Here is an 11,236-nt window from a genome sequence, read left to right as displayed (position 1 = left end):
CCTACAGCCCTCCTCAGCTGTCACCCCTGCAGATCTTAGGGGCTGAATGAACGAATCAACTGACCAATCAGTGGGTGAGCTATTTCCTGCGTGAGGGGTGTTTTCACTAATCTAGGGCTTACGTGATCTGGGACTGGACATTTTGAACCCCAAATGCTGGCTGTTTTGACAAATGGAGAAACTCGGCCCCCAAGCCACGCTCTTTGGGGGTGTCCAGGTGAGCTGAGAATAGGGGCCCATGTACCCCAACGCTCAGCCAGCCTTTCCTAGGGTCTTGGGGCGTTCCCTGCCATCCTGGGGCCTGAATACCCACTCCTTGAGACAGAGACCTCAGGGCAAGATGCCCTGTGGACAGTCACGTGGGGACCTGCCTCATTCACCCCAAACTGCCTTCGTCAAGTTGGGCCCAGCCCAGAGGACTCTAGGCTCCTGTCCCGACAAGGTCAAAGCCCCAAGAGTTAGTACATTTGCAAGGTCAGGGGCCTTGATCTCAGGGCTGCGCCAGGAGTGTAACCAACAAGAGAGGGGCCTCTGGCCTTGTGTGACCTTGGGCAGGTAGCTTTCTGGGCTCTGTGCAGGCTGCTGGTCCTACCCACATTGTATGCTGAATTCGGGGTGGGGGTGGGGGCTGATGAGGTCATGTGTGTTAAGTGCCAACAGGGGGCGCTCGCCACCCGTGGCCATGGCCATCCTCAAACCTCTGGGCCAGCTGTGGTTCTCCTCCTGATGGCCTCCATTTCAAGAGGAAGGTCTCCACACTCAGAGAAATTTGGTAACTCTCCCAAGTCACCCAAGTGCCAGGGTCTGAACTGAGTCCATCCCCTGCATCCCCGGCTCTAGCTGCTGTGGGGTGAGAGACTGCCAAGGAAAGCCCGCGAACACTAAAGGCCACAAGGACAACCGGGCCCCAGCTTGACTGAGACTTTAAAGGGGCTGCCCTCTGCTCAGACTTCCCTCCACCCTGGACCGGAACTGAGGATGGGAGGGGGCTCCCAGCCAGTGAGGAGAGAGCCAGGCGCCCCCCCACTCCCCATCCAACTCCATCTCTGGAGGCCTGGGATAGGGTGGGGGTGCGCCCTTGAAGCACTGACTGGCCAGAGCCGGCCTTGGGGTGCCTGTGGAGGAGCAGGCTCTGGCGAGGTCCAGGCGGCAGGGAGCTGCTGGCGAGCGCGATGGGGCCCAGTGGCACCATGCTGGACTCCAGCAGCTCTCCACCTTGGCTCGTCTAACCACCAACTGGTGCCTGGTCCTGGCACAGCCCTGCCCACCATGCAAGTTGGGAAGCTGGGGGAGCCTGCACGAGCAGCAGGGCTTGCTGGTGGAAGGGGTACAGCCAGCTACTCAGAGAGGGCTTCTGGGAAGGGGAGCTGGAGCCCCACACCTCTCCCCCAGCGCAAGCCGCGAGAAGCTATAGAACCGTGGATCCCCTGGGGCTGGGGTGAGGGGCTGGGGTCTCCTCCCTGCAATCAGCCCTGAGGAGGGGGTAGGGGAACCCAGCACCCCTCCCTCACTCCCCGAAGTTTCTAAAGCACCTCGGGGCTAGGGGGAGAGGTGGGTCCCAGCATGATCAGGAAGCTGCTGGAAGTGCGGGTGCCGGTGTGCCAGCGCCTGGGGTCCCCCTGCAGCCCCCACCCCCGCACGCAGACGCGCACTTTTCTCTCCTCTTTGAGGCTTCGGCAGATGTGCGCTGCTGGCGACAGAGCAGCGCCGCTGCTTCCCTCTCCCTCAGGCGCTGTTCCCTCGCTGTCTGGGTCTGATGTGTGCGCGTCAAACTGCCGTTCGTGGGTCCCCAGCCTGACGCTGGGCGGCTGTTTCCCTGGTCTGTGGGAGTCTGTGTGTCTGCATGTGGGCGTGTCTGTCTGTCTCGCTGTGTGTGTCTCGTCCTTGACCCAGTCTATCTGAGCGCTTGTGCCTGGGCGGAGGGGGCGCTCCCTCCCGCCGCCTCTCCTCCCCCCAAACCCTCCCGCAGGCGCTAACGCAGCGCGCCGCCCCGGCTGCGCCCCGAGCGCAGTGGGCTCGTCGGTCCCTGAAGCACTGACCGCCCCACTGCGCTGTCCACCGGGGGGGACCCGTGGCTGGGTTCCGAGCAGATGGTCGCTCTCCCTTCAAACTAGGGCCGCCTGAGCCCAGGGTGGGCACGCTCCCCTCCCAGCTGGGTCCGCTGGTTCCCCATTTTCCCTTATGTAACTCCACATCTGTCTGCGCCTTGCAGGTCACCCTGGACGCTGCGTTGGGTCCTGCCCACGGGGAGACTCAGATTCAGAGTCGAGTCCCACGCATACGAGGGTGCGGAGCGAACCCCTGGCTCGGGCACGGCTATCGGAGACCTCTCCTATCCTTTCTCCTCGGGAGGTTCCTTTCTCCGAGAACTGCTTGCCCGAAGCGTGAAACGAGGAAGGGTCCCGTGGGGCAAGTTCCCCCGAGCGCGGGCGCAGGTGTTTCCCCTCAACCGCACTCCAGATCCCCACAGGCGCCCCGGCTCCCGACGAGGGCCGGCCAGGGGTCACCGGGGACGAGGGCACGGGGCCGGCCGCGCGGTCCAGAGGCTGGCTCCTGTGTGCGAGCGCAGGTTGAACGCAGGCGAGCCCCCAGCTCCGGCGCCCGCCGTGCGGGGCTCCCCGCCAGCCACCGTGCACACTCGGGCCGGGGCTCCAGCTGCCCGGCGGGCACGCGGCGCTGTCCGTGGTGCTGCCGGCGCCGGGCGGGGCGGGGGCGGGGCGAGGGCGGCAGCCAATGGCGGGGGCGCTGAGCGGGGCGCGTGGGGCAGCGGGCTGGGCCCGGGGCTCACTCTGCTGCTCGCGGCACTCGGGGCGCACGGACGCTCCGCCAGCGGCTCGGGCTCCAGCTCCGCTCCGGGTCCGCTAGTGCTGCAGCGGTCGTGCCGCTGGCCCGATTCGGCTCAGATTCCGGGCCGGGCCCCCTCGGCGCCGCCCGCCCCGGCCGCGGTCTCGGCGCCCGCGGACCATGCGCCGGGTACCCCCCGGGGAGCCCGGCCGGGCCGAAAGCCCGCAAAGACCAGGCTCCCGGGCCGGGATCCCTCCCGGCTGCCCGGCCGACGATCCGCGCCCTGCCCTGCGCCCCGGCGCCGCGTGAGCCGGCGGGGCCATGGAGCGCTCCCCGCCCGACGGACCGCTGAACGCGTCGGGGGCGCTGGCAGGCGAGACGGCGGCGGCGGCGGCGGCGGCGGGCGGAGCGCGCGGCTTCTCCGCCGCCTGGACCGCGGTGCTGGCGGCGCTCATGGCGCTGCTCATCGTGGCCACGGTGCTGGGCAACGCGCTGGTCATGCTCGCCTTCGTGGCCGATTCGAGCCTCCGCACGCAGAACAACTTCTTTCTGCTCAACCTCGCCATCTCCGACTTCCTCGTGGGTAAAGCCCCCAGCCCCCGCCCGAGCCCAGGGGCGCCCTGCCGGGTCGGGCCAGCGGGGATTGGAACGCGGACCTAGGGTGCCTTTGCCTCGGGGACACGCCCCGCTAAGGGGTCCGGTCTGGGGAGGGGGCATCCGGGACTCCTGGGGAGGTGGGCGCAGGCGAAGTTCCTTGCTTCCCCGGCCGCGGGACTCGGGCTGGGGAAGGATGTCCCCGGGGAAGGGGTCCTAGCCAGCGGGCGCTCGGCCAGGCGCAAGGCGCTGCGGCCGCGGTGCAGCGGGGGCTCTTGCGCCGTGGCTAAACAAAGGCTGCAGAGGACTCAGGACACGGGGAGGGCGCTGGGGGGGAGGTTTGGGGAAGGGGACATGGAGGGGAGATTTTTAGAGCCACGTTGGGGGAGGAGGCCATGGGGAAGGCGGGCGGGGTTGGGGGGAGAAGCTCTGAGGAGTGCGCTCTCACGTGTCTGTGCGCTGCTGCAGGCTGTGGGGCGGGGCGCAAGGAGGGGGCCGGAGCACCAGACACCTGTTGGGGCTGAGACAGGCGTCTGCCAGACGCTCAGAGCGGGGTTGGCGGTGGGCGCCCGCGTGGCAGCAGTCAAGTGCCCTTTGAGTCCGGAGAAAGGCTTTCTCGGTTTCTGAGCTGATGAGGAAGAGCCAGAATGGGAGCTTGGGATCCGGCGGGGCCAGAGAGGGAGGAAATGTTCTTTCTTCCTCTGGGCACTGGGAGGGCTGGGCAGAAGTCCAGGGATGACCAGACCAAGGCTCTAGGGCTCGTCGCTCCCAGCAGTCCCCACACCTGGATCTTCCTCCTGCCCCCAAGTCCAGGGGACCCAGTGGGACTAGGGGCCCGGCAAGGGTTGAAGGCCAGGTGCAGTGCGAAGAGTGTGCCTATGAATGAGGCGGAGGGAGGATTGCTGGTCCCAGAAGGGCCACCGAGTGACCCTAGGTCCTGCCTGTCTCTCGGCTGGGGGTGGGGTCTGACCCCCGCGCAGCCACGGCCCACCACAGCCCTCCTCTCCCACAGGGGCATTCTGCATCCCACTGTACGTGCCCTACGTGCTGACTGGCCGCTGGCCCTTTGGCCGGGGCCTCTGCAAGCTGTGGCTGGTGGTGGACTACCTGCTCTGCACCTCTTCTGTCTTCAATATCGTGCTCATCAGCTATGACCGCTTCCTGTCGGTCACCCGAGCCGTGAGTCTGGGACGTGGGTGCCCATGTTCACCCCTAGGGGGAGGGGTGGTCAGGAGCGGCCAGGAGACGCACCCGGCAGGGGGTACGGCCACTTCTGAGTGGGCAGTGCTGGCTGGGCTTGATCCCCACTGGCCTCACACCTGACACATCGGGCACTCTATGGCCAGCCGCCCACTCGGTAGCCATGTGCTGCCAGTAGGACTGGTCCTGGTTCAGGCAGAAGGCACAGTGTGGACCCGAAGGAAGGGGGTCCCTTCAGCCTCCGCCCTGGAGCAGGTCCAAAGTCCCTGGAACTAAGGGAGGATCTGGGCCAGGGGCCCTTGGTGGTACCTCCCCACAGGTGTGCATGCCTCAGGAAGACAGGCTCCACGAGCTTCCCTGGGCGTGGTGGCCACCATGAGTTAGGGGCCCTGGGCTGCCTGGACTTCCCACGTCGGTGTCGTGTGGGCACCGGGCTGGCGGCACAGAAGCAGAGGTCACTCCAGTGCAATCTCATTTTCTCCCTGAGGCTCCATCAGGCACCCCGGGGCCCTCCGCTGGGGACCACATGTGTCCTAGTCCAGGGAGGCAGTGGGACAGAGTGCAGAGAGCATGGGTTTTGAGCCAGCTCTGCCCCTTGAGCCGACCCACCTGTGTTCTTTCCTGCCCTGCCTGAGCCATCATGAAAGTGGGGATCATGCTGGAGCAGTTGTGAAGATTAAATAAGATGGTATCGAAAGGTGCCAAGCAGAGAGCCTGGCACACGGCAGGTACTCAGTAGATCGGACAGTGACGTGGCCCCCCGGGGGAGCGCACAGCTGATGGGGCGACGGCAGACAGGCAGCCCGGCACAAAGTTAGGATTCTGGGGGAGGTTCTGAGGCCATAGGAGAGTGTGAAAGGGCCTCAGCCTGCCCGGGATTCATGGGGCGAGGGGAGGAAAAGGGAAAAGCATCACTGCCGGGGAAGGCGTGCACAGAGGCCCAGAGGCCGCTGGGAGCTGCGAGCGGCAGCGGCCGACCTGGGCTCAGTCCCCTTGCCTCCTGACCCAGCGTGTCCCACCGCAGGTCTCCTACCGGGCCCAGCAGGGCGACACGCGGCGGGCAGTGAGGAAGATGGTGCTGGTGTGGGTGCTGGCCTTCCTGCTCTACGGACCCGCCATCCTCAGCTGGGAGTACCTGTCGGGGGGCAGCTCCATCCCCGAGGGCCACTGCTACGCCGAGTTCTTCTACAACTGGTACTTCCTCATCACGGCCTCCACCCTCGAGTTCTTCACGCCCTTCCTCAGCGTCACCTTCTTCAACCTCAGCATCTACCTGAACATTCAGAGACGCACCCGCGTCCGGCTGGACGGGGCATGCGAGGCGGCGGCCTCGGAGCTTCCCCCCGAGGCCCAGCCCACCCCGCCGCCGGCCGCGCCCAGCTGCTGGGATTGCTGGCAAAAGGGGTGTGGGGAGGCCGTGCCGCTGCACAGGTGCGGGGTGGGGGGCGGCGAGGCAGCCCCAGGCACCGGGGCCGAGGCTGGGGATGCGGCCCTCGGGGGCGGCAGCGGGGGAGGTGCCGCGGCCTCGCCCACCTCCAGCTCTGGCAGCTCCTCGAGGGGCGCCGAGCGGCCGCGCTCACTCAAGCGGGGCTCCAAGCCATCCGTGTCCTCGGCGTCCTTGGAGAAGCGCACGAAGATGGTGTCCCAGAGCATCGCCCAGCGCTTCCGGCTCTCGCGGGACAAGAAGGTGGCCAAGTCGCTGGCCGTCATCGTGAGCACCTTTGGGCTCTGCTGGGCCCCGTATACACTCCTCATGATCACCCGGGCCGCCTGCCACGGCCCCTGCGTCCCCGACTACTGGTACGAGATGTCCTTCTGGCTGCTGTGGGCCAACTCGGCCGTCAACCCTGTCCTCTACCCGCTGTGCCACTACAGCTTCCGCCGGGCCTTTACCAAGCTGCTCTGCCCACAGAAGCTCAAGGTGCAGCCCCCCAGCTCCCTGGAGCACTGCTGGAAGTGAGCCGGCCTCCACAGGCACCTGGGACGCAGGGGCAGAGCCCTCAACTGCCACCACCCTCGAGGCCCTGGGTTCGCGGACAGCCGGGCCTCGCCACCCTCCACCCGGCTGCCCCGCAGGCACGAGCCCTGGCTTGTCTTCGGCCCACCCTAAATGCCATGGCAGCCTCCCAGCGCGTCCGCTGGTAGTTGATGCAGCCTGGTGGGCGGCTGGACAGGCCCCTGCTGCCCAAACCGGAATGTGGCCACCCAAATCCCGCTCTAGCCCGGGAGGGACAACCCAGGGGTCCCAGCCAGTCTGCCACCCCCAAGGACAGTGGGATGGCCGGTCGTGTCCACGCTTCACACAATTACTGCTTGGTGTCTTCCCAAAGCAAGTGCCTGGCGTGCGCTCCAGGCCTCCAGAGCCGGTGCGCTGCCCCTGCACGTGCACGCGTCTGCACACCCCTGCACACCTGCCCCGTCCCAGACAAGCCCCGGCCACTGGCTTTGCTGCTGTCTGTCCCCTGCTCTAGCCTGGGACCTGGCTCCTTCATCCCTCTTCCCTCCAACTTTCTCTGCTCCCCAAGTGCCGGGTACTCCCCAGAAACCTCGCGGCAGGTCTCCGCTTCTCCATTCTGGGTGTTTCAGGAAGGCGGAGAAGAAGAAAACACATCCGTGAACTCGCTGTTCCTTGGATGTTTAATGAAGAGAGACAAAACTGCCGAGGAGCTCAGGGCTGGTGTGTGGGCTCCCACGCCCTCCTTCCTCGTGCTGCTGCTTCCGGCTGAGCTGCGCCAGCGGCTTCTGCCCACCCCGCCCCCCAGCTCGCGGTGTTGGGCCCCGACTGGCGGCTCTGCGAGCGGCCAGAGCCCCGGACGCCTGCTCGTCCAGCGGGCTGCCCTTCCTTCTCCATCTACTCAACCAGAGTTTTCTGGGATTGACGGGGACCCAGCAGCGCCCTGAGAGTCCTGGGGCTCCCAGGGGCAGTCGGAGGAGACCAGGGGCTGGGTGCCCAGCAGAGGGGCCGCTTCACCATATCCCGTGCACCTGGTTGGCACTCTGCATGCTCCGTTCCCCGCGCACCTGCTGCACTGCCCCTGCAGACCCCAAAGTCCACAGTAAAGTGTATTTTTTTTTATTGGTTCTGATTCCTGAGGACTTTGTGGGGGGTGGCTGAGCCCCTGTACTCCAGTCGGGGACCCAGGGGGCCACAAAAGCACCCAGGTGGGCATGAGGCACAGGGCTGCCCCTCCCCCTGGCCTCAGGGTCCTTTTCAAGCGGACGAGCCCGGCGGTCATACCAGGCTTCAATCCTAACAAGCGACGTGTGCCCCGGCAGTGCCCCGCCCGCTCCCCACTCCAGTCTTGAAAACACGTGGCACAGCCCTCACCTGCTGCAGCCTGCCTGCCCCCAGGACAGGAGTTCTCACCGCTCTCAGCCATGATCTTCCCCCTGGGGAGATTCCAGGGGTGTGGGGACTGGAGCTGAGCTTGAGGGGCTGGGCCAAGGGGGGGGAGGGGCTTCCTGGGCAAAGGCCTGGAGGCGGGACTGAGGGTGATGGATGGGTACGGGGAGAAGGACCTGACAGGATGATGCTGGGTGATCCTGGGCCCAGTGGGCTCCACGGAGGGGGAAGACACTGGCCCTCACCCCAGGTGCCAGAGTCCACTCAGAAAGGGGGCAAGACCAGCCCAACTTTGGGGCAATAGACACTGGGGTGGGTCGGATGTCTCCTCCTCCAGGAAGCCTCCCCTTCTTTCCAGCCATGAGGGCCCTCCCTCCCCTGACCTCACGGACACAGCCTCTCGTACCCTCCCCACCGTGCTGGCCCAGCGTCCACAGTCCTTTCTTCCTAAGGCAGAGAGACCTTTGGCTGCCTCATGTCCCTCCCTTACAGCTGGGTGCCATGGGTCCCATCTCCAGCAGTGAGGTGCCCGCCAGCTCTGTGTCTCACCACTGCAGGGGGCGAAGCTCTTCACAGCAACATTTGAAACCCACAAACCTTCCTCTTCCAGACATTTTCTCACCCCTCAGCTGCACCTGCACTTTGTTTTCCCAAGCACCCAGAAGTCTTCCTCCAGAATCCCAGCTGGAACTCCTTCCCCTCTGCACTTTCCCTCCACCGGAAGGGCCCCCTCTGCTCAAGGCAGGACGTTCTTCTTGGACCCCCTCTTTAGTGGCCCAAGGGAGGGGCGAGCCTTAGGTCCCCTCAGGGCGCTGGGAGCAGCCGGGGAAGGCGGTGACAGGGAGGTCGCCCACTGTTTGTGGGTTCAGAGCTTGGGGAAGCCCTCGCAGCTCTGGGGCCCGTGGTGAGGCTGGCGGGCTAGCCATTGGCCTTCCCTCCAGCCCTGCAGACTTGCCCGGCCCCCAGAGGGTGGGTGTCCGTCCCGCAGCCCAGAGCTGTCTGGGGAAGGACAAAGAACCCATTCTCTGCAGCGGTGGGCACCTCCGTGCGGCCTGCACAGCCAGAGCCCTCGCTGCCCCTCGGCCCGGCCCTGCTAAATGGCTACAAATTGGAAGATAAAAGTGCAGCCTTTCAAGAAATTTTGCCTTCAATCTCTGCAAACTGCCGCTTCCCGAGCTACTGCGCAGGGATGGAGGAGGAGAGAAAGACACGGAGTCTATTGGGCTCATGTCCAGCAGCAAACAAACACACCAAGGGGGTCTTTCTCCTTGGATCCGACCGCTGGGAGCAGAGACAAGCTGAGCCCCAAGGCAGAAGCAGCCACCTCTGCAGGCGCCGCCCACGTCAGCAGCTGCTGTTTATTGAGCACCTACTGTGTGCCGGGCTGTCTGCTGGACAACGGGCTGGCGCATCAGCAGGGCCATTCCCGCGGGGGCTGAGGACTGTGGGGGGACCAGGAGGTGGGTGGCCTGGCTCGTCAGCGGGGGGGACAGGGAGCCTGTCTGCGGAGGTGACGTTTCACTCATTCATTCCACAAACTTCCACTGAGCCCAGTGGTGGGAGCCCCGAGAGGTGGCAGAGGCCGAGCCTGAGGCTGAAGGAAGGGCCCGCAGGTGAGGGGGGCAGAGGGGCAGTGATGTTTCAGGGCCTGGAGGCTAAGGTAAGGAGCGTGGCCTTGCTTCTGAGGACAATAAGGCATCCAGAGAGTGAGCCTTAGGCCCTAGGATGGAGCACAGTCTGGGTGGCCCGCCCGTGTCAGCGCAGTCCTAGCAGTGGGTGCAGAGACTGGCAGGGGCATGAGGCTGGGAGGCAGTGGCACTGAGGACCTGGGCAATGGCCCGACACAGGGTTCTGCCCTGGGTGCCCGTGGATGACCTGGCTCCTCCCATCGGGGCCAGCTGTCTGCCCTCAGGGGCCAGCACATCTCCAGGGCTCCTTGGTCTGGCACCGGCTACGTATGTCCGGCTGCCGCTCCCGCCCCGGTGCGCTCCCGCCCCGGTGTTTGCTCTGGGGCACCCCCCGAGAACAGCTTCTGTGCACACGCTGGGTGAGGGTCCTTGCCAGCCTGGGGTGAAGACCCTACATTCTCAGGAGCCCAGCAGGCAGTCCCCATCCTTCTACAAAAGGACAAATTATTCAACGCTCTTTTTGGGGCATCAGGGCCATGAAAACGGAGGCCTGGGGTCAGCTGGCAGGGCTTCTGGAGGCCTGAGATCTGGGGAGCCACACGCTGTCTGGCCTCTGCCTCCCCACCCCCCATCCTGACACTCGTGGCTGGACTCGGGGCTGCAGAGAACATTTCCACCAACACTTACTGCAGCCCTGCATCCTCGTGGCCACCCCACGGGGGGCTGCTCAACTCTCCATTCTGCAGACTCCCCAGAGCCAGGACCCTGGAGGCTGGGCGACTCGCCCCATATCCCGCACTCAGCAGTTGGTGGGGGCCAGGACCCCATCCTCACTCTTCCCTGGGTTCTCCCCAGGCACCGCAGGGGATGGTGGTGTGTGAGCGGGTCCCTGCCACGCTGCACCTTCCTGGGGGCCCAACTGCATCCCTGGGATGGCGAGCACACCGGGGAGACCTGCCTGATGGCGCATCTGGGGAGGGATGCTGGCTCCAGCAGGTCAGGGCTGGGGGTCCTGGAGCATGCAGGGCCTGAGGCTGGGGGTCCCTGGTGCTGCCCAGGAAGGATGGCCATGGCACCTGGCACAGGGACTGTGCTTAGACTACAATTATAATGAACAGACCTACTATGTTCCGGGCACCATTCCGAGCCCTCTTCTTATGTAAACTCATCTAGTTCCCGAACAGAGTAGGTACTATTATTCCCATTTTACAGATGAGGAAACAAAGGCACAGAAAGGTTAAATGACCTGCTCAAGGTCACACAGCTAATGACTTTCCTTCCATGACCATTTTCCCAAGGCCCTTGGCTCTCAGGGCCACCTTCTCTTTCCTCTCCCGAGCCCGACCCCCAGGCACCCGGAGCAGGCTCAGGGGACACACACATGCTCCTGAGTGTGCCCAAGGCCTCCTGCTGCACCCATTCTTCTGGTGACAGCAGCCCGTTTCTCCTTTGGGAACCATTCCCCGTTTACTTCAGTGGCTCCAGGATGGGCGTGGATCCCAGGCATGGCTGGTCAGAATCACCGGGAAAGGTTGGGGTGGTGCACGTCTCCAGTGAGGCCAGAGAGCAGCAGTCCTGGGACCTTGTCTGGTGCCCTGGGAGGCCTGTGCTCCCCTTCAGCTGGGGCTGCCGGCCTGGCGGCCTCCGACATTATCCTCACAGAGGCCACCCCGTGGAGGGGCCACAC

General features: G+C 65.2%; 1 protein-coding gene across 2 annotated transcripts; it reads left to right on the top strand.

Annotated features, from left to right (window-relative positions):
• Nucleotides 1-3,105: 3,105 nt before the first annotated feature.
• HRH3 (histamine receptor H3) lies at nucleotides 3,106-6,538 on the top strand (the record flags this gene model as incomplete). Of its 2 annotated transcripts, XM_082856495.1 has the most annotated exons (3): nucleotides 3,106-3,367; nucleotides 4,391-4,557; nucleotides 5,603-6,538. In XM_082856495.1, the coding sequence occupies 3 exons, from the start codon at nucleotides 3,106-3,108 to the stop codon at nucleotides 6,536-6,538; spliced, it is 1,365 nt and encodes a 454-aa protein (XP_082712621.1). The 2 variants fall into 2 exon arrangements, with proteins under 2 accessions (XP_082712621.1, XP_082712622.1); XM_082856496.1 differs by lacking the exon at nucleotides 4,391-4,557 and having other exon boundaries at nucleotides 3,106-3,363.
• Between the last annotated feature and the right edge of the window lie 4,698 nt (nucleotides 6,539-11,236).

The sequence above is a fragment of the Leucopleurus acutus genome (assembly GCF_964270905.1).
Source record: "Leucopleurus acutus genome assembly, chromosome: 16".
Classification (NCBI taxonomy): domain Eukaryota; kingdom Metazoa; phylum Chordata; class Mammalia; order Artiodactyla; family Delphinidae; genus Leucopleurus; species Leucopleurus acutus.
Note: the sequence above shows the minus strand (reverse complement) of the source record. Positions and strands in the feature narration are given on the sequence as shown.